General features: G+C 34.6%; 1 protein-coding gene across 9 annotated transcripts in view; it reads right to left on the bottom strand.

Annotated features, from left to right (window-relative positions):
- The window catches only part of CFAP54 (cilia and flagella associated protein 54), a 106,656-nt gene that overhangs the window by 60,161 nt on the left and 23,317 nt on the right, over window positions 1-23,178 (bottom strand). For 8 of the 9 annotated variants that reach the window (XM_048940891.1, XM_048940890.1, XM_048940893.1 and 5 more), the window contains 14 exons: window positions 22,822-22,907; window positions 20,728-20,862; window positions 19,669-19,819; window positions 18,148-18,206; window positions 17,205-17,333; window positions 16,396-16,543; window positions 15,432-15,509; window positions 15,227-15,348; window positions 11,275-11,448; window positions 7,481-7,573; window positions 6,235-6,420; window positions 5,558-5,700; window positions 2,485-2,632; window positions 866-1,021 (listed from right to left, as the gene is read on the bottom strand). In XM_048940891.1, the coding sequence (XP_048796848.1) occupies window positions 866-1,021; window positions 2,485-2,632; window positions 5,558-5,700; window positions 6,235-6,420; window positions 7,481-7,573; window positions 11,275-11,448; window positions 15,227-15,348; window positions 15,432-15,509; window positions 16,396-16,543; window positions 17,205-17,333; window positions 18,148-18,206; window positions 19,669-19,819; window positions 20,728-20,862; window positions 22,822-22,907 (1,808 nt within the window). The remainder of the gene's footprint in view (window positions 1-865; window positions 1,022-2,484; window positions 2,633-5,557; window positions 5,701-6,234; window positions 6,421-7,480; window positions 7,574-11,274; window positions 11,449-15,226; window positions 15,349-15,431; window positions 15,510-16,395; window positions 16,544-17,204; window positions 17,334-18,147; window positions 18,207-19,668; window positions 19,820-20,727; window positions 20,863-22,821; window positions 22,908-23,178) is intronic. The other variant, XM_048940889.1, reaches the window with a different exon arrangement.

Here is a 23,178-nt window from a genome sequence, read left to right as displayed (position 1 = left end):
CTATGATGAAATGCTTGCTCTACAGAAACTAATAATAAAATTTCCATTGAATTTAATAGTGTCAAAATTTCATCCACAGCCCTTTGATATAAATGACAAGTTCACACAATATCTTAGATATTAAATTATAGACACATGATGGATATTTTTGCTGATTTAATTAACATGAAATCAAAGAATGTTTAATTCAGTGAGATGACATACTCCTAGTAGAGGACTGCTTAAAAATATATTGAGCTGATCAGACTTTTAAAAGAAAGAAATCTTTTCAGTATGTTCTAAAAATAAACATAAAAAATGTTGCAAGATTCTTCTGTATCCTTGTCAAAACTAAAAAGCCTGGTGTTTTAGAAATGACAGAAAAACATTCAGGTACACTGTTTTCAAGGAGAAGAGATTTGCTTCTGGAAGGGGACTTAAAACTATAGACTGTATTATCAAAACATTGAACAGCCTTCTTTTTGGAAGGACAAAGTTGTACATAAACCAAACATTTGAGAGAGAGAGAGAGAGAGAGAAAATGCTGCTTTTCTTTCCTCAAAATTGTTATTTGCAAATGGCATACGAGTAGAAGTTGTAGCACATTCTAGTTTAATACCAATGAATCATCCTGAAGAAATAATCAATATTCTGCATTTACTTTAGCATATCAGAGCAGAACCTATGCAGCTCACATTGAACGTATGCACTAAGAACACATAAAACCAATAAAGGCTTTTGTTTCAGCAGCTTCTCTAGAAGTAGAAGCTTAGATATTTTGCTGTCTTACCATACACTCCATTTTAAGTTTAGATTGAACCACTATTTAAGTTTAAATTGAATCACGGGAATTGGGTGTAAGAAGCTCTGTCTTAAATGCTCTCACCTGAACTACTGGCACTGCAGAAATCTTGTGATAAATAATTGGAGCAAGGAGACCATAGCATTGTACAACAGACTGCAGTGCGTAACTTGCATCATTCAAGAAATTACTAAGTTCAATTGCCACAGTCATTCTCTCACATTCTGCTAATCTAGCAACCTATAGATGAAAAAAATAAAAATATAAAATCGATTCAAATATAAATACCATTGATTAAAATCATTTAAAATCATTTCAGAGAGTGAAAGAAGACAGACGTTGGACTAGATGTCAGGAAGAAATTCTTTACTGTGAGGGTAGAGAGACACTAGAACAGGTTGCCCAGTGCAGTTGGGCTTCCCCTCCCTGGAAGCATTCAAGGCCAGTTGGGATGGGACTCTGAGCAACCTGGTCTAGAGGAAAGTGTCCCTGCCTATAACAGAGGGTTGGAACTAGAGATCTTAATGGTCCCTTTCAACACAAACCATTCCATGATTCTATGATTATTACAATTTAAGAAGCAGAGTAAGCAGCAAGAAAGATAAAGGTTTAAAAATCATGCAATCATAGAATTACTAAGATTGAAAAAGGCCAAAGGCCTCAAAGATCATCTAGTTCAGTTGTCCACCTACCGCCAATATGTTCACTAAATCGTGTCCCTAAGCACTACGCCTTCCCATTCAGTTAACACCTCCAGGGAAAGTGACTCCATCACCCCTGTGGGCAACCTGTTCCAATGCATTACCTCTCTTACAAAGAAGAAATTTCCACCCAAACTTCTCCTGGTGCAGCTTGAGGCCATTCCTTCTTGCCCTGTCACTGTTACGTGGGAGAGGAGGTGATCTCCACCAATGAATTTTCAGTTAGAAGTATATAAACAAAAGCAACTGTATTAGTGATTCTAAAATAAACCACTTGTCTTGAATTAATTTTGCCCTCGGAATTTATCAATACAATGCCTTGATAGCTATCCTCATAGTGGCTGGAGCGGGAATTTCACATGCTAAGATCTCTGAGTAGGTAAGGGGAAGACAACAACAACTTCCACTAATCTGCTACAGTTGTTGTACATGTGAACAGATCCAGTAAGGCCATAGTACAACTGAATACTCAGCATGTATAAGAGACAAACAATTAGCTAAGAGTGGAATAGTAATAGAATAATACAGAAAGCAAAAAAAAATAGAAACTTAACATGCATAAGACAGCCTGAAATAAGCAAAAAGGTTAGCATATTAAAACCATGAAACTTTGTTAGAAATTCAATAACAATGAAAATGTAAATTTTTAATAAATATTAAAAATTAAAGAACCTGGAAGCCAGTTTGTGGGACAAAACCAACAATGATTATACCTCTTTCATAAAACACAGCGTAACAACACTGAAGAAAAAAAACTTCCTCAGTTGGAATCACTGGGCTTTGGATTAGGATATTAATGAGCAAGTAACTACTCAGAATTTTTCCTCTAGGACGCAAAGTAACCAGGAGCAACTAAAATATTTCAGAAAGGAAGACAATATTGCAACAGAAAATGAAGTACTCTGCAAATTAAGACTGGTACGTTGCAGAACTTTGGAATGATGAAATTATGCTCACCAGAAGGGAAAAAAAATAAAGTATATTATTTCATGCTACACATACTTGTTCCTTATAAAGTATCTCATTGCAATAAATGGAATCACAGAAGAGTGCTCCTTCCATGACATTAATGTCACAAACAGCAAAAATATTCCTCAGAAAGAGATACAAGGCGATAGGAGAGGTCTGAGATACAGCCTCGAAACGTAACCTACAAAACAAAAAGGCAAAAGAATGGTAAAAGCTGGATGCTGATATTTAGACACCTCATGCCTGAAATTACATTACATGAAAATGCAATCTTTGATAGTAGAATGATAGACAAAATGGATTGCTGTAGCTGCTGCTGAAAATGAGACTTACACATAAAACTGAAAAAAAATTGCTTCATATTTCTAGCTTAAAAATAAATAAAAGGAATGACATTTATTTTCAAATTGTTGTCCTCCTTCTACTATACTAAAGTACCTTTTCCTTACTAGGATCATCTGATACAGTAAAACTTACTTCAAATTTGCTTTGGAAACTTGGGATGCTATAGCTCACTTAACTGTCTTCTTTAACATGCTGTTTTTCTGTACTGACAATGATGGATGCAGTTGTAAGGTACACTTCTGATATTAATAACAGACTCCTTTTCATCACTGAGGTCTGTATTACAAGTCTCAAAAATGCCTTTTTTTTTTTCTTCTTCTGCCTTTTTTTTTTTTTTTTTTTTTTCCCCTTTTGTTTTGTTTTGTGGGTGTTTTTTCTTTCCTAGGAGTAGGGATGTATTTGTCCTTTTTATTATTCTGGTTTTTTTCCTCTGTGTTGTTGTTGTTACTTTTTACAGCAACAATTCCATCATTTTGAAGCATAAGAATCAAATTTCTACTTCTCCTAGACTAGAACTCAAAAAGGAATAACAAATAGACATATTCCCATATTTGACATTACCAAGATATTAACAGGGCTTCTCTCTGAAACAGTAATCTTCCTTTCCTTCCAGCTCCCTCTACTGTCTCTTTATGCTCCCTGTGCTGTCAAGTTAGTCTAGTCAATTTCCTAGCTACCAAGCAGTAAAACTGAAACTGTCTTGTTTCAGGTCCCATCATGTAAGTTTGAGACCCTATCCTATTGTAAAAATCATATGATAATAATAATAATAATAATAATACAACTTAACTATCAGAAAAGCAAAATCCCTGACCTTTTTGGCATTTAAAGTTTGCTCTTTGTTTGAGCAGACTTTAATTCAAATGTTACTTTTATAGTAGTATGTTCTTAAAAGTAAAAAAAAAATAAAATCGAGAAAATGGTGTATAATCAACAGATATCAAGATGTTATAATCACAATATAATCAAGAGAGTTAGGCAAAGTAGACAATGATAACAAAAGAGAATAAAATGGACAGCTTACCCTTTGGTTGGGCTCACCACAAAACACCAATAGAGGCGATCTCTAGAAGAGATCCTTCCCCTCTGGTAGCCAGCTCTTAAATAGGTCTAGGAGGAGTGGAGCCTGGCTCCACCCCTCCCAGCAGCACAGGTGAATTGCCTTCACCTGTGCTCCCCTGGCTGGCTCATGGCTCGCCTCAGGTGATCAATCAGAGGTTCAGGCAGTGACTTAGCAGTTCCCATACAAATGGTTAGGAAAAGAATAAGTAATGAAAAATAAGAAAAACAAAGTCATATTCACCTATGCAGACTGCAATTCCTGCATTGTTCCCAAACCACGGACAGAGTTAAGACATAGATATAGTCATGGCATGGGATGTCTAGTGATTATCAGCCTGAGTCAAACAGTCCATGGGGCTGCCTGTAAATCCCCAATGGTATGTTACATCAAGACCATCACAGTCAACTTGCATGGCTGGTATCAGACACAGTGATAGCATTGATGAATACAGAGGAGATACACCAGAGATATGGTTGAACCCCCCATAACCCCACTTAGATGCATTACCTATAACATGACTCAAGCACATACAAACCTATACTATCAGCTCACATTCAAACAGCAGAGAAAGCAGTGGGCTTTTATGCAAGTTTAACAAAGCATTACAGAAAAATCTCCAAATGTATTACATGCCTCACAACAGATGATTATTGGTTATTCTGTCTATAAGGTGTAAGTGGAGGCATTATGGCCAAACTGCTAAAAAATTGCCCTAATATCTGTTTCTTGAAACTAAGATCAATGTTTCACAGAACTATTAAAAACACATGCAGCAAGGATGTTTTTCATTGTTACAGTTTCAGAACTGAGTCTGTCTGTTGAAACTGAAACTCAGAAGCTGCAAGATTAGTTATCTCCTTCACCAGGCTGCCAAAGCTTTCCTAATGAAAGAATTAGTCTTAGAACAATTCAACGCAAGCAAAGAGGATTATCCGCTATCAGATATGTTGATGTTAATTTATTATTAAATTATAAGCAGCTGACCAACATTTTAAAGTAATGTTTTTTATTACTGTATTTCATATCTATTACTTCATACAAGTATCTTTTTTCTAACCAGGAATTAATTAAGTTTTGATTTTGCATTTTTAGCTATAGAATTGCAGTGAGTTTAACCACAGTATTTCCAGCTCGGCTTTGCTATCACAACAAATCCATATTATGACTAAATATTTGAAATTTTTTTAACAAAAATAATTAAATAAATAAATATGTCTTTTCCAAAGTACAGTAGTATATTTTTAAAATATTAATACATTTATATAATCAGCTCAAAACAACATTAGCAAGCATTTACCCAATTTGGGTGGTGTTCCAAGCAAAACATCTATAGTTTCTGAACACTACAGCTTCCATTATGGGAACTGAAAGTCAAGAACCCAGTTAATATTACATATTTTACATAGAATAATTTATTGTATAGTATGAATGGCCACTTTATTAGTATTTCCCAATTATCTAAAGCAATAAAACAACCATTATAAAGAATTAGGTGTGTAAATGCTACCATATCCATAAATAACAAAAACCCTCCTCTAATTATACAACACTGTATCTTTACAACACATTTCACACCTTTTTTTATCAAATGTTTTTCATACAAGGAGGCTGAACAAAATTTCACACCCTGGTACACTTCAAAATAAAATATGCACATCTATAATTAACTATTATTTTAATTTTGATTTCACCAGTTACCTCTTTTCAGATATAGTCAAAGTACTTCTTGCGGAAATAACAGCTGCATTGGTGGGCAGTGGAGAAGAATTTGAAACAAAATAATCCCACATCGGTGAAAATGCTCCTCTGGCTAACGTGTAGTTGCCAGTCTGATAGGCTACCTACAAATATATATATACATATATTTATTCAATTTTTTACAGGGAAAAAAAAATTAGATTGCATTTCATATACTAACCGCTAATTAAAACTAATCTATCACGTTTCTCTGGTCTTCAGATAAGCAAACATGATTACAGGAAAAAGAAAGGCTTTAAAACTCCCTCCCTTCAACACGAGTTTGCAACAACTGTAAGAATATTCTCATGTATTGGAATAAAATACATGTAGTAGCCATCTGATTATGCTAATACTAGTTTCTCTTTAGAAGTAGGAAGGCAAAAAAGTTTCTTGACTGTTAACCAAGGATTTAATATTCTTTTATGGAATGCTTTACATATATTATATTACATATCATATAAATATTATTTCACCTAGACACATTTTACCTTTGTTAATACTGCAGAATATTGAAATTCTGATTTGTGTTTTTGGCAGCACAGTATTGAGTTATGGCTAGAAATTTTAGGGTTACCAATGAAAAAAAAACTAATTACAATCATGTTAAAGCTTATTACCAAACATTATAACCCTACCTGAGTTAGATAAGCTCGAACAGTAGTAGCAGAAAGAGGTGGATATGCGAGGATTGGCCTAGTTGTTTCCCCAATAGCATCACCAATAAGTTTTCCATCAGAAGAATATGCTGCAACAGCAAATATGTATTTCTCATTGGGATCTAAGCCTTGTATTTCCAAGAGGCTTTTTCCATCAGCAAGTATCTATGAATAAAAATATTTCCTGCTTACATCTTCAGAGTATGTCAGAAACAAAACTCAAACTCTATGCTTTTGTCCTTAAACAATTTATTTAATATTCTTGGATTAAATCAAAATACAACCAGTACATAATTTCCACACAATACTGAGCTCTTGAAAACAGTGATAAAACAGTGAAATGAGAGGAGGAAAAGTATCAATTCTCTCTGAAATGCAATTGGTTGTACAAAGCACATAACCTAAAAGTTAATTACAAAGGCCTGTTGTCCAAGAGATTGCTATACATAAAAATTACATATAGATAAAAATCTATATATATAAACTACATATAGTTTTCAAATTTACACTATGAGTGTGCATGCTTGCAGAGATCACACTGGAGACATTCTTGTGCTGTGCTTCCAGAGAAAAAGCATGCGGCTCTCCACCTTACATACCACGTGCATATAATAGATAAGGACAGAGCATGGTTCAAGTTCTCTAAACATATGAACATAGAAGTCAACCATGTCTGAACACATAAGTTATTGAAGGATTTATATTACCTAGTTGCCAGAATGAAGAAAGATATGTTCTTACTATGGAGAAATAGCTGATAGATGTTAGAAAATTAACCAACGTTAAAATTTTATATTTATCTTTTTCTGACTTCTTGAAAACAGAATAATGTCCAAGGTTCACTATAAATACCTCATAAAGATTCATTTGCTTTTCTATTTCTTAGCTCAAAGAAAACATAACACACACATGCACACCAAAAAAAGTGACAGAATTCTTTAACATGAAGGCCTTGAAAGCATTTAATTCCTTATAAAGGCTTCCAGAGTATGTCATGCCTTCCACCTAGCAAAGTTTCAGTATCTTAAAAAAAAATGCAAAATGTTTGTCAAAGACTTGGCTAGTTACCTAATTTAAAAAAGACATAAATATATACACTTATAAAAGACGTGTGCAGGGGGGTCTCTTTTTGCTGCAATTTTTGTTTGTTTGTTATGTTAGTTGATTGGTTGGTTCGTTTTTAAGGATGAGAGAATGACCTGAATGGATTTGAGCTCTGTCTTACCTCTTCTCCAGCATTTGGAAGTTTATTGTTATTTAATCTTACTTTTGAATTATTTTCTCCTGCTACACAGCCCAAAATACTGTACCACGCAACCTTTAAAGAAAATGAGGACATAATAAGTTGTTTTAAAAACAAGTACACTACAGTGATGATGAAAGCAGAAGACCCTATTTTCCTGTCTTCTACCTCGTTCTATTCTATACCTCAAACATATCCCTAAGTATAAACTCAGTAAGTCATCTTGCTGATGTAAATTAACAAAGATCCCTTATTTGAGTTTTGCAATGGTTTTCTTCTAAAATTGACATCTCATTCTGATTCAGCAAATCACTTGAGGAGAAATCCTTAGAAGAGAGCAAGAGAAATGTACACACAAACCTAGCAACATTATCAAAAAGATCCGTGTTCTTAATTTATATTGAAATAAATGTTTTTTTCATGCCATTGAGATGCTGATAATCTCATTTGGTATATCAATCTAAATTCTTTAATATCTTTAATCAAGTGAGAATGTGAGTATGTATACCTTGATCAGACATGCCCACTGAATTCAAACATTATCACTTTGAAGCAGCTCTGCAGAATTGGGCAGATGGCTTTCAGTAACTTCTGTTACATTAAACTTCTACTAAGTTGTACTAAATCAATTTGTTTTCAGTAGACCTCAGGTGGGACAGATGAGATCATTTATCAACATAAAAAATATCTGAACAACTGGAATGTTCATTTTTCTTGTGTTACATGTAATTTGTCTTGTAACAAATCTGGACTATTTTTTCAAAATTTCATATTGAAGTAGAGGAGATTATTTTCAGCAAAAGAATAGCTGTAATATCAGGAAGGTTAGAGATACTTTGACTTCCAATACAAGAACAATATATGCTTGACATAATACTAGGTATCCATTTTCAATTAATAAGTTTATCATTAAAAAACAACTTTCCATGTTTGCTTAACAGCTACATATTTTTAGGGAAAAAAAAATCCTAAAATAACAGAGTCTCAAATTATAAGAATAATAATCACATTGCACCATCTACTGGCCCAATGCATTATATTCAGTGCTCTGTATCAAGCAAAATAAAAGCTTTAACAGTTATTAATAAAGAACACCCAGACTTTAAGGAGAACCCTTTTCTTTTTTTTTTAATTTATGTGCATTAAGAATAAAAATGAAAGACTTTTTCGTTATCATTTTGTTTGAAATTTGCTAACCAAGCTGCAATTAAATTTTAAGTTTTAAAACAACTGTTCACAGAGGCATCATTAGTATTTTTGCTACAATTTATGTTTCTATTGGTTTTATACATGTTACAAAGCATGCTATTATTTTAAAGTAGCTTGCAAAATCAGTATGAAAAATTCTCTTTCAGGAAAACTGCAACTAGTGGAATTTTCATACATTACCCTATTTGGACATTCTGGGCATATGAAGAAGAATAACATGATCCAGAGCAGTCAGCATGGATTTCCAAAGGGCAAATCATTGCAGACCATCATGACTGGTCTCTAGGACAAAATGGCTGGATTTACAGGTGAGATAGATGAGGGAAGAAGACTAGCTGGCCTTTACCAGGACCTTAGAATCATAGTCATAGAATTGCTTGGGTTGGAAAAGACCTTAAAGATCATCAAGTCCAACCACAACCTAACCATACTACCTAATTCTAACAACCCTCCGCTAAATTATGTCCCTTAGCACCACATCCAAACAGTTTTTACACACATCCAGGGATGGTGACTCAATCACCTTCCTGGGAAGCCTATTCCAGTGCTTAACCACCCTTTATACAAAGAAGTTTTTCCTGATATCCAGCCTAAACTTACCCTGACGCAACTTAAGGCCATTTCCCCTCATCCTGTCACCAGTGAGATGAGACCAACCCCGCTCTCACTGTAAGCACCTTTCAGATATTGGAAGAGAACAGTAAGGTCTCCCCTCAGTCTCCTTGTCCCTAGATTAAACAGCCCCAGTTCCTTCGGTCTCTCCTTGTAGGGCCTATTCTCCAAGCCCTTCACCAGCCCTGTTGCCCTTCTTTGGACCTGCTCTGATACCTCATTGTCCTTTCTGTACTGAGGTGCCCAAAACTGAACAAAGTACTCAAGGCGAGGCCTCACCAATGCCGAGTACAGGGGCAGGATTACTTCCCTAGTCCTCCTCACCACATCATTCCTGATACAAGCCAGGATGCCATTGGCCTTCTTGGCCACCTGAGCACACTACTGGCTCATATTCAGCCAATTGTCCATCAGTACACCAAGATCCCTTTCAATCAGGCAGCTGATGCTGCAAGGCTTTCAGCAGTCTTCTATTATTCTTATGACGAAGATAGGATGTACAAAAAGATAGATGGATAAAATAACAGTTGAAGTTGCTCCAAGTAGTTGTTAAGCATTCATACTCAAAAGATAGTAGCAAGTAGAGCACTTCATGAGACTATCCCAGGACCTCTCTTGTTCAATATGTTTAGCAATGACCTGAGAAGAATCAGAAAGTTTGCAGGTAATGCCAAAATTGATGGAAACAGTTGATACCTTGAAACTTGAGGGCAGGGTTAACATACAGTTCCCAAATCAGTGGACCAAGAAACTCATGAAATTTAAAAACAACAAGCACAGAGTCTTGCACCTAGGAAGGAAGAATCTCTTGCAAGAACATAGGCGAGTGACTGGCAAGTTGAAGAGCAGCTTTTCTGAAAAGGATCTGGAGGTTGTGCTGGACAAAAAGCTGAACATGAACCAGAGGTGTGCCATAGCCTGAAAGCAGTCTAAAATCATACTGGGCTATCTTAGTAGAAATACAGTTAGGAAATTGAGGAAGAAGATCATCTCTGACTGCTCAGAACTTGTTAGCCCTACATTTAGATATTACAACCAGGTTCCCTCCTGCCCCCACCATTCTAGCTATAAAGATGTTGAAAAATTGACTTGAGTGATACAGCAGAGGGCCAGCAAGATGCTCAGAAGATGGAGAATTAGCCCTGCAAGAAGAGTCTGGGAGAGCTGGGCTTATTCAGCCCAGAGAAGAGATGGCTTCAGTGGATCTATCAGGAGTCGCTCATTGCTTGCAAGATGTAGTATGAAGATGTAGTCAGGCTTTTCACAGTAGTGCATGGTAAGATAATGAAAAACAACAGTCCTGAATTGAAGCAAGAGAGATTCCAGTTTTTCATAAGGAAAAAAATTTCTCATGAACAGGCTGACCACAGAAGTTGTGCAGTCTCCATCCTTAGAGATTTTCAGAACGGACTTGACAGAGCCCAGCAACATGGTCTAATTTCACAGCTGACTCTCTTCTGAGCAAAAGTTTGGACTAAAGAACTCTCCAAAGATACCTTCTGGTCTGAGCTGTTCTGACTTTATATACATGATAGGAGGTAGATTTTCTACCTGAGCTATGGCACATTAACACTTTATTAACAGAGCTTTGACTGTGGTACTTCCTTGCATCACATGACACAACAGTCTTTCTTCTCTTCAGAGAGTGATTAGGCATAAGTCAATCTCTAGAAAAAGAGTGAACTTCTGAGAATTATAATAAATGAGGATTATAAACCAGAAAAACCAAAGATGATATGCAAGATAAAGAAAGTTCAGTGTAAATGTGAAGATCAAAACAGTGACTCATGACTGAGTCACAGGATATAAAAAATGCATACTTAATTAAGTCGGGGTAGCTTAATCTTCTTGAGACTAACAGAGAAAAACTCTGATGGTACAGCACTGCTGAAACAACTTTTTCTCTCATGCATTATTTAATATATTTCTTCCACAGTCATTATGAAAAACGTTACCTGAACATCTGAGGAGAATGAGGCTGGTTTAAATGTCATGGAGCAATGTGATCTAGAAAGTAAGAGAGGAGGAGGAGGAATCTTGTTTTTTTTCTTGCTGCTCATGAATTCTTTCAGACTGTGATACAACGCAGTTTGTTCAGCTTCAACTTGTTCAATTAAAGTTAGCGCCTCCTGTGATTTAAATTAAAACGAAAGAGAAAAACTATTAAAACAACAGCAGATGTAATAAACCATTTTCAGAAAAAAATCTCAGACCAGAGAAAAAAAATCACTGCTACATAGAGAAATTTTTATAGAGTTTCACATTCTCTTTTATCTTACATTAGTATGAATAGTATGTTGGTTGTGTATGCCTTACATATACAGATTAATTTTACATTGTGCAATAAAGTGAATGCAGAGTTGTGTCTGAAAGAGGCAGGGATTTCCAATTTGAAAGAATCTACAGGAAAAAAGTCAGTTACGATTAATGATGATTAGCAGTTTAAGGTGAAGAGTGATTAGCTCCAAGAAGATATGAAAAAAGATAGGAGAGAGCTGAGGACCTACCTGTGGCATTTTTGAGGACTCACCTTCTAGAAAGAAAAGAAATTATGAAAAGGGAGGAGGATGCAGTCATGAAATAATTAGGGTTATGCCAGTTCTCTTGGTTAGCCAGAGATAGCTGAAAGCTAACTGATGATCCTAATTGCCATCATAATCTATTAGCAGTAGTCCAAAAACGTGTGGACCTCCTGCACATAGCAATTACATGGCTTACAGGGTACATTTTTTCCTAAGTGGACTGAATGGCAAATTGGTAGGTTTCTTTACTTTGTCCGCATCAACACAATAAAAGAAACATTGCTTCGAAATTTAATATTAAGAACTTGCTACATTTATATCTTGTAGCATCTGTTCAATGCAAATCAAAATCAAAAAGGTCAGCTCCCAGAGATGAAGAAATCAAGAAAGTCTTGGACAAATTACATTTCTTTGGGAAAAATGCAACATCTCATAATTAGAGGTTTTGTTTATACATTTATAGCACTGACTATACACTGGACAAAAAGTTTAGGCTGAATTGACTCTGGATGATGAACTGAAAAAGAAAATCCCAAGTTACTGGTATTTCAGTGAGAGTCCTATATACTTGCACCTTAACAGTTCCTTGCTTCTGTCCTCAGACACTGATAATGTCATAAGAACAGCCATACTGCTACAGGTCAACTTAGCCTCATACCTCATGTCCACAAGTGATCAAAAACTAAACTTATAGCAAAATGGGGAGTTAAAACTTAATAGTCTTAATCAGATCATATAGAATCATGGGATGGTTTGGGTTGGAAGGAATTTTTAAAATCTCTTGTTCCAATCCCCCTGCTACAGGCAGGGACACCTCCCTCTAGACCAGGTTGCTTAAAGCCCCATCCAGCCTGGCCTTTAATGCTTCCACGAATGGAACATTCGCAACTTCACTGGCCAACCTGTTCCAGTGTCTTACCACCCTCACAGGAAAGAATTTCTTCCTAATAACTAGTCTAACTTTTCTAGTTTAAAACCATTTGCCCTCATCCTGTCACCACATGCCCTAATAAAAAGTCCCTCCCCAGTTTTCCAGTAGGACCCCTTCAGGTGCTGGAAGGCCACTATAAGGTGCCCACAGACCCTTCTCTTCTTCTTCCTCATAGTGAAGGTGCTCCAGCCCTCTAATCATCTTTGTGGCCCTCCTCTGGACCCACTCCAATAGCTCAATGTCCTACTTGTGTTGGGTGCCCAAGAACTGTAAGCAATACTGCAGTGGGTTCTCATAAGAGCACAGTAGATGGGCAGAATCACCTCCCTTGACCTGCTGGTCAAGCTAATCTTGATGCAACCCAGGATACAGTTGGCCATCCAGGCTGCAAGCACACACTGACAGCTTATATTGAGTCTTCAATCCCCAACATCCCCAAATCCTTTTCCTCGGGGGAAACACAGCTCATTCCCTTCTCCCCTCTCCTTCCATTTTCTGATTAGGGCTGCATCAACCCTAGTGGGAAATGTCTAAGGAAGAATATAAGATAAAGAAGAAATTGAGTGATTCTTCCTCTTACACAACCAGACAACTTCTGGAGAAACTTCATTGCTTGCTTAAAAATGATACTTCTTTATGGCAAACTGTACTATGATAGAAATTTTAATTAAAAGGATCTTGGAATCATTCTTCCCTGAGGACATAATTCTTATTAGGGCAATCCACACTATCCCAGTGTGAATAAAGATAGTGCTGTGACTGCAAGAGGCACTGCATGACCTCTACATCATTAACTGAAGAACAGAAGGCAATAAATGTGGCAGTGTTACAAGAGGAAAAATATGACTGAAGAAGCTTCTGTCACAGACTTACTCTGTGGCACTAGCTTGATCTTGTTTATTTAGTTTAGAGCTGGACAACAAGAACTGTTAACGTATCCAAATCTGTAAAAGCCTGGATATCCAAGTAGCCGTAAAGGACAGGAAGGAAGAATGAAACAAGGGAGAGGAATCAAACAAAATGAAAGACACATAGTAATTTCAGTAGTTAAACGTTGTGATGTGGATGAGCATACACATACTACTCAGAAGTTTCCATACCTGTCCAATGGTTTGATAAATATTAAGAGGTTGTATGCATGATTTCCCAATAAACAGCAGAATGAGTATTTTTCTATTTTGCAACATAAGTAAAGTTTTGTATTGTTAAAAACATCAAAATATACAAGTGATTCTGTGTAAAGCTCTTGGATGTTCCACGATAAAAAGGCAAAAATTTCTATACAAAAGCATGAAAACAAAAATATAAATTTGCTGTTCATGAAGTGAGTACTCTCTACCTCAAACAGTACAAATATCTAAAATCACCATGTTAAATTTGTCCAAAGTTAATCTGGCATTTTCTGATAACCAGTTGCAAATATATAATCTTATCTACTCCCTTCTCTGTAAAGAGTGCATATAACAAAAATATAGGGAAGGTCAACATAAGGCCTATGCAAACATTTGTTTGGGATAACCATACATTTCTTGGGAATTCCTTTTAAGTCTTCATTGTTAACTACAGTTATAACTTTCATACCATATTACTACATCTGACATTCTTGCTAATTTAATCTATTTTACAAATATATTAGACTTTTAGTGTCTCTTTTCTGAATGCCATTTTTGCATTCAAATGAAATTAGCAAGTGTTCTAATTATCATACCTACAAATTTGTAGCACCTATAAGAAAAACACTTTCTTGTAACTTCTTGTTTATTATACTTCTTCATATATTATATAACTGAATATTCAGACATGTACTGTACAGGCTATAGACATATTTTGCGCCCCACTGATGAACAGTCAATTTTCATGAATAGACACGGGTTAAAAGTCACTAAGGTCACACAGTGGAAAGACTTCCACTGATTTTAGAAGACTTTGGAGGGAACCCGTGCACAATCTACCTTTAACCTCCATAGGTTCCAAAACCTCCACAAATTCCAAAACCTCCAAATTCTAAAATGTTTTTTTAATAAGTTCAAACAAAGCTAATTTCATCATCACCAGATATAATAAGCTAAAAAAACTTACAGATTTTTAAAAAGAAGAATGTTGAAGGCTGCAGTGAGAAGAAGAAAACCTTCATGACATTTTGGCAAGCCCTAGGTGATGAAGTGTAGAAAATGGCAAAGTCTAGGTGATTAAGTATAGAAACAAAAGTCATCCCTTTCAGGTTTCCTGTAACCTGCACATATGCACAAAATTTGAGGATATCCTCTCTCCCAGTTTAAGTCCCTTTATTTTTTCACCATGATGAAGTTTCTCAAGGAAAATTTGGCAACAGAAGTTGACAAAAACCCTCATTGTCCTTAGAGCTCTTTCAATTTTTTTCTGTTTGTAAGAGTAATTCAAGTCTTAATTTTACAGAACATGGAAAATTGTGATATTGTGGTTTTTTTTAATTACCTGCAGTAGCTGCCTTTGGGAATAAGTACTTAGGTCTTTAGGGAACATCTGTACAGCTTTTTCCATCAAAAAGATTGCTCTGGATAGCTTATTCTTCTTTATTTTTCCCATTATATCTGCCTCTGTAAAACAGATATTTTAAGACATTTATAAAGCAGCAGTAATCATTTATTATACTCCTAAAATCTTATTTAATAGGCCTTACCTGTTAAATAATGGGAATCTTCAATCTTCTTCACATGATGCTCGCCAGACTTAAGATTTCTGCCATCCTTTTGAACACCTATCCAGGAAGCAAATCTTGAATAATTCATTCTGAGAGTGCTATTAAAAAGATTTCAGTGAGAAGGGTTAATACATAGCTCTGTAGAAAAGCTCTGTTCCACCTTGTGCTCTTTATGTTGGTTCAAGGAGAACTTACCGGAAAGACCACGCCAGTAACCCAGTCTCTCCCTTATGCTCTGGCAACTTTAGTAGTTATGCCAACACCACAGGAAAAGAAGGATCTTGTCTGATCATGAAGTACAATTCACAGGGGAACTCTTTTGTGTCAAGCTAATAGTAACTTTTAATTTAGAAAAATTACAAGAATGGAAGACAAAGTAACATTATTTGCAGGAGGCAGTTGGCAGGTGTTGGTATCTGCTGAAGGGATAAGAATCACTTCACAGGAGTAGAAACTGACATTACAAAGAGCACAGAAAAGGGCCATAAAAATCATCAGAGGACTGGAACATTGGTCCTATAAAGAAAGGCTGAGGGAGTTGTGCTTGCTTAGTTTGAAGAAGGCTCTGCAGAGATCTCATTCACAGAAAAAAGAACACCTGCACAGTGTCTCTTACTGACACTGTAACTGAAAATATATTGAAACTGGAAAAAAAAGAAAAAAGAAAAAAAAAAAAGAAAAAAAAGACTATATAGGAATCGAATCTAGTATTTCTTAGCAAAGTTTAACTCCCTTCAGCTGACTATGGATTAGAGATAAATATGTGGTAAACTGAAATTCTTAAAATATGGTATCCTATTTCTATCAGCATAAGGCACGCAAATTGCCTTATGTTGGCTCCTCTTTGGAAAGGAGATACTCTGTTATTTATTAGTATTACAAAATATATTAACAGAGGACTGTAATCAAGCTATGATTATCATTTAGCGTTACAGCAACTTACCTTGTGTCAGTTTAAGAAGTTTCACGGCTATTCGATGTTGGGCTTGAATGAGCTCCAAATGTAAATCCATTAAAAAAATATTTCCTGTTCTTGTCTTATCATTACTCCATTCCAAAACAGAACTCAGATTCTGGCCATGTGAGCCCACCTAGTAAACAAAAAATGGTAAATAAGCAAACATGAGCTTATAGCAAATGGTTTACTACATTTACTTTGATGTTTATACTGTTATTTCAGTAAGCTGACAAACACCTTGAAATTATTCATAACTGTAGTATGCAATCATAAAAGAAAGCATAGAAGGACAATGTCTAGAAAGAGAAGAGCATGGAGAAGGAGTATACAAAAACTAATAATCAATAGGATATAGGAGTAATAATAAACAGGAAACTGTAGAAGATTTTGGTTTATTTTGTTACCAGACCATGAAACAAAGATTGAGTTGGCATAGAATGATAAAATTTAGAAAATCTAGATTCCTTCCAATGAAAATTACTTATATTAATGAAAATCTGCAAGCAGTGCAAATGAAAATGATTTATTTTTCTTCAATATAGGAGAAAGTTACAAGTTATATCTATCTTCAAACAAAAATTGCAAGACCTAAAAGAGTTTGTAGTTTATTATGGAATGAGAAAATACTATGTCTCCCACACAATGATTTATTCTTTCTATCCTCTTCTTACAGGAGACCAGAAGATGAAGTTCATATAATAATGCAAAAATAGTAGAAAATATGAGCTTTCAAAAAAAAAATCCAATATACTATTTCTAGATTTAGTTGCAATACAGCTTTCTGTAGAATTTACCTTTGTACAGCAGTTGTCAAATACTGACTTTCCATCTGGTACGAAGGTCATTAAGCGAGATTTGTTCATTTCGTTAATTGTTTTTTCAAGATTTTCATAAGCAAGCTGCAGTTGTTCTGTAGGACTTCTCTGAGATTAACACAAAACTTTAATTAATTTAGAATTTTCCCTAAGCTCTTATAAAGAAATTTACTGTATCACAGAGCCTAGCTCACAGCAGAATGAAACTGAACTTAGAGAACTGAGTTTACAAACAGCATTTTCATAAGTCATTTCATAATGTTTCATTAGTTATTAAGAAAACACTGTCATTTCAGAAACAAACAGCTTTAACTGTCACTGCACTGAAGATTCTCTGTGTGTGCAGGCATTAAGACATAGTACTGATAAAATTTCTGAATCCTCATACTGATGCTTTTACTGTGTTTTATTAAGAAATTTTGGCTTTTTCCTTTGACATCCCAGCACAGGTGCTGAGCACTGACATACACTGGATACACTGAACAAAACAAGGATGTTCCATCTGTTCCACACCAGTCTTACAAAACAAACTAACAAAAGCACAACTCTAGATATTTCCCCAAATAACGTAAAAACTAAAGTCTGCGCGATGCTAATAGTAAGTGTTATTAAACCTTTAAAAGCAGGTACTAAGCACTGGCATGATAGAGTATAAAGTGGAAATCAGTATGATCATGCTGTAAAAAACATTTCAAATAAGATTTCATTCATATTACTGTTTATTATAAAAGATGACAAATATTTATGAATTTTATTTCATTCAAAAAAACTTTACTTTTTCTTCCTCTTCACTATTCTCACTATACGAATCATTTCAACTTTATGAAATTTAAAATGAGATGTTATGAGGATGCTACAAGTGGAAATAAGTGTTCTTATGCTATTCAAAAACATTTATTAGTGAAAATAAAGTAGACATTACCATTAGTATTTCAGGAATGTCACAGGTTTCATCTACAGAGAGAATTACACTTCTTTTCCCTTTTTTGTAGAAAAAAAAAAATCAGAAAGTAAAAATGAAACATGCTCAACTTTAGTACTGTTCAATCAAATTTACCACTAATTTAAAATCTTGGCAATTCAGTTCTTCAGTACTTGACCATTAATTATACTGTTTCTCAACAAGGTTTTGAGAGTTTAAACACCATAGTTACCTATGTACAATTATAATAATTCAGTATATGATTATTGAATAAGGTAGTATTTTTAAGTATGCCCCATATTTCATAGTAACATTAGATCCAAGCCAATGAAAATTGGACTCGTTCCATAGTTCCTCTCTGTATGATACGATTGGTATTTTATCTTTTAATCAATCCTAATCTATTTTTATTTAATTCACAACAGTTTTTAATGAAAATCGAACTTTTGGATGATTTTTAAATATGCAAGGTCACATTTTGATGATAATGAGAATCATATCTTCCTTTCCAAACAACGGGAAGCAGCTTCTTTGCTCTCAGATAGAGCCCTTAACTCTGTAAAGTCTGTATCCATTCAGAATTCACTCAGCAAAAAAAAAGACTTCTCAGCTTATTTGTGAGTATGACTGGCTTTTCATCAGTCTGTTCTGTGCAACAGTTCCCCACCGTTCAGCATTTTTTCCCTCCAAAAAAGACATATTTAGACTGAGTGAAAAAGAGTAACAGGTTGCAATGATAATTCATCAGTTTCCATCAGAATTGTATGATTTTCATAACATTAACCTAAAACAATACCTACTTGACCTTACAGTGGAATAGTAGTGTCCCAAGATTCTCTTACTTTCAAAACCAGCAAAATGTACTGTCATTCTCTTCTATTCCTAGATATGCCCTAAGAATCTTTAACATCTACTCTCTAGCTGTTGTAAAATAATAATAAAAAATATGATTCATAGTACAAGATCATACATCAAAAGCAACAGAGAAGTTTTAAAGTATGTATATATATTCATATTCTACATCATTAGTAAGGTCTTTTTAGGAAATCTGTTTAATATTATTGCATTATCCTAACCACATCAGTAGAGTTAAGTTCAACTTCAGAGACAATTAAATTCCAATATAAAAAAGATCTGTGTAGACAGATCCAAATTAATGACATAATAAAAGCAAAACCGTTAGTATGACCTCTGTATTTCCATCTTTTGTTTTTTGTGTCACTAGTCAATCAGCAATTCAACTCTCCAAATGAGCCACAGCACATGCTGCCCTCTGTCTAGTCAATATCCAAAGACCATAAGAATAATCCGAAGCTACCAAGAAGGGGCTAAAAGAAATGTAAAAAGAACTGTGGGGAAGGTGAGTCATAAAAGATGTGATTCAAAATGGAAATACTTCAGGAGAACTGGAAATGTAGGAAATAAGACATAAAGCAGGTTTCATTAGTTCTAGCTATTCAGGAAGCTGCATTTACAAAATTGTATCATACTATTTTAAACAATCACTTTTTTGTTGTTTACCTGCTTTTTTCTTAGATTTACTTGCAGAATCAGCCATACTTTCCAGTACTGCAGTTAGACATAAGGTTATCTCTGCTGCCATTACAACATCAGTATCTGCTACATTACTTTGCAGAATCACTTCATTTATTATCCAGAGTACATAAACCCACTAAAAAAGGAGATAATAAAAACAGGATCAAGATAGAGTTAAGACATTTTAAAAGATATTTATATATTAGAGGCAGGTAGGGTTTTGCACTCAACTTTGTTTAAATACATTCATAAACCTGAACATAACTTGTACTTGACATTTATTTTTTAGTGCCACCAGACCAAGATGCAAGCCACTATAAAATTAGAAACACTTTTAAAAAAAAATCAGAAAGCTATTAGTTATTATTACTCTAGAAAGGGAAAAGATTATGAACATTCATACTTTGTCATAGTATGTCATAGTATAGTAAGCCTTGCAGCAGATGTGATCATCAGCCACTCAATTATCTAAGTATCTTTCCACTTAACCAGTGTAAAACATACCTCAGTGCTTCTGTTGTACGTGCACAGCACATTAACTGTAAGCTACCTACTGGTGAATGTCAACAGTTTTCTTTAGAAATCGAGGTTACAAAAGGCACTCCTTCAGAAACCGTTTGGTCTACATCAGCTGTTTATTGGAAGCCCTGAGAAACTACCATAAATTATCCTTCACATGACAATATTTCAACAATAGTTTCTCAGTCTCAGGAAAAGTCCAAGAGAAGACTGCAGCTTTGTCTAGTGGGCCAAATCCTGTTGAGTTCCAACTCCCTTCTCTTAATCTGCAAGGTTTCTGCTGCTGCCATTTCTATTGTGGCCTACTGCCAGACAGCAGGTTACTTTACTGGGAAAAGGCTGAGATGACATATGAGAGCACAATTTGTCCAGAGTGTACATACAATTCACATTTTTCATTGAATGTGATTTATCTGCATTTTACCATAAGAAAATGCACTTAGACTGAAAACCAGTATTTTTTCTTGGCTTTACTGTAACAGATGAAACTTGTATTAAGAGATACATATTATAATAAAGGAATACTTTGGAAGCTTTGTATTTGTGGTTATATTTAAAGTAGCCACTTCCATTCATCGGGTTTAACTGAAGTCCTGTTTTACACTTCTGCCACAAAAACACCAGGACATCAAAAAGTATTTCCTTGTCAGGTAGGATGTTCTGGAAAGAAAAAAACAAAACAAAACAAAACAAATGTAGAAACAGATTTGCATGCACATTACATACACACTATTAAAAGTTTCTAAAGTAAATAAACAATCATTGTCATATTTATCTGTATGATAAGGAGTGACAACATTTTGAAAGCTTAAGAAATATTTTTAAAAGTAGTTTCTGGTCACACAAATTTTCTTCTGCTGACAATATGTGTGGCTTTAGAAGCTTATTATTATTATTATTATTATTATTATTATTATTTCCTTCTTTATTGTCAAGCTTTTAAAAGTCATACAAAGAAAATAGTGAGATGAAAAATTCATGGAAGAAACAAGGAAATTAACTGTCGCTAAGATGTTATAATAGTCAATAAATGTTTTGAAAAATGTAATGTAGTTTAACTGTTACATTATCCTTGGAAAATTTTTAATTGGAGCATTCATGTATTTGCAGGAGGTCAAAATTAGTATGTTTTATTTTGTATTGACAGAGTACTTCCACGGGTTGTTGGTTCACTGAATGGAACACTGAAGAACAACTAAAAAAAGGTTGCAGTGGAACAGCTGATAGAAACGTTAAAACATATCTACATCTCACCAAGAGATTAACAAATTCAAAACTCCATTCAGTTAACCTTCTAGGTAACAAAGTTTATAAGGCAAAAGAGCATGTCTATTACCATGTTAACATCTAAAGATTGATTAAGGACTACTACATAAAGTACAAATTTACTGCCATTTATACCAGTTTGGGACTACCGCCTCAAGTACATGAAGCTTAAGCCCACTATTTGGACAGTGTCTGTGCACTTCTATGTGCTCCAGCATAAGATTTCATGGGTGTCAGTACTGGGAATTGATAAAGAAAAATACTGTAAAAGAAATAAATGAAGACTCTTCTGACACTATGCCATTGCTATGTGGCAGCAAGGTCTTAGATTGGATAATCTATATATCACATAACTCCATAATCAGTGGATTCTCTGCTGCTAAAGGAACAAATTTTCTTCATCCCATCAAGCAGATAAGGTACAGAGATTTGTGGAAAGGAGTAGAAGAACCAAAGGAGTTTAAATTCACTGATCAGTGAAGAAAAAAAAAAGACAAATTACACTATCTAAAGGCAAGATCACCTCACAGGCAAGATTATTTGTCTGAAAATACTATAATAAATCTAAAAAAAATGTGCGTGCTCCACTTGCATTCAAATTGGAACAACATTCAAAAATGACTAGAATTAACTTTGCAGTAAAATCATACGGTTTTAGCATAAAATTTTTTCCTAAGGATAGTTTTTCATGAATCCTTGGGAAAACAAGCCTAGTTTAAATGCTAGTGGAGACAATTCACTGCAATTTTTTTTTTTTTTTCCCCACAGTACCACACTAAGGAAAATTTCAGTTTGAACAAGTGAGCTACAAGTGGTCATTCTAGGAATTTATTATTAGATGTGTAGTGGCAATATTCTGTAGTAGAGCTTTCAGTACAAGAAAGTCCGACTCATCTTGGTTTTGCTGATGTTGATTCCTTGTTTGCAATGAGAATTTACTACAAACTGCAAGCATATTGCTGCAATAAATGTATTTTCACTTCTCAGAGTCACTGTTCTTATTTGCAAAAATATTGCAGGAATGTTTTCTATAGCAGATTGTATTCACTCAACTCTATCAAATATACTAAAAGAAATATTGTCTTTGCTTGTTCAGAAAATATGTAACTCGTCCTATGGTTTTCCAAATGGATTTAATATCTGTTAATTTTTTGTAGCCTAATTACATTTAATAAATAATAATCTTTTTTAAAAACTCACAATAGATCACATTTTAGAGGCCTTTTTTTTTTCACCTTTACTATTTCATTTTTGTAGTTTGTTAATGCCCCTGATTCCTTTGGTCTTAAATTATATACATTCAGTACAGATTAAGTGAGTAATTAATAAGATACATCTCTAATCTTGTTGTACCTGCTTAGATGTAGAGACACAGGAGAACACTGTTGTTGCCAAAATGATAAGATCATGAGAAGGCTCTCCATGCTTTAAGGAACCTGCTACATTCAGTGTTTATATAGAGGAGAAAAAAAGGAAAGGGAAGACATTATTTCTGGTTACAAACCTACATTTGAAAACATTTGAAGGAATCAACTTACAAAGTTATACCAGCAGATAATATGGTCTAAGAAAAACTAAATACAAAGAAGACAGATATTCCTAAGTTAATTCACTTACTGTGAAAAACAAACACTATTATTTTTGCAAATAGAAAGTTGTCAAGATTTTGCATTTTTTTTTTAATTTCATTGAATTAAATTAGTTACTTAA

The sequence above is a fragment of the Lagopus muta genome, chromosome 1 (assembly GCF_023343835.1).
Source record: "Lagopus muta isolate bLagMut1 chromosome 1, bLagMut1 primary, whole genome shotgun sequence".
Classification (NCBI taxonomy): Eukaryota; Metazoa; Chordata; class Aves; order Galliformes; family Phasianidae; genus Lagopus; species Lagopus muta.
This window is presented reverse-complemented; position numbering and strand designations above follow the sequence as displayed.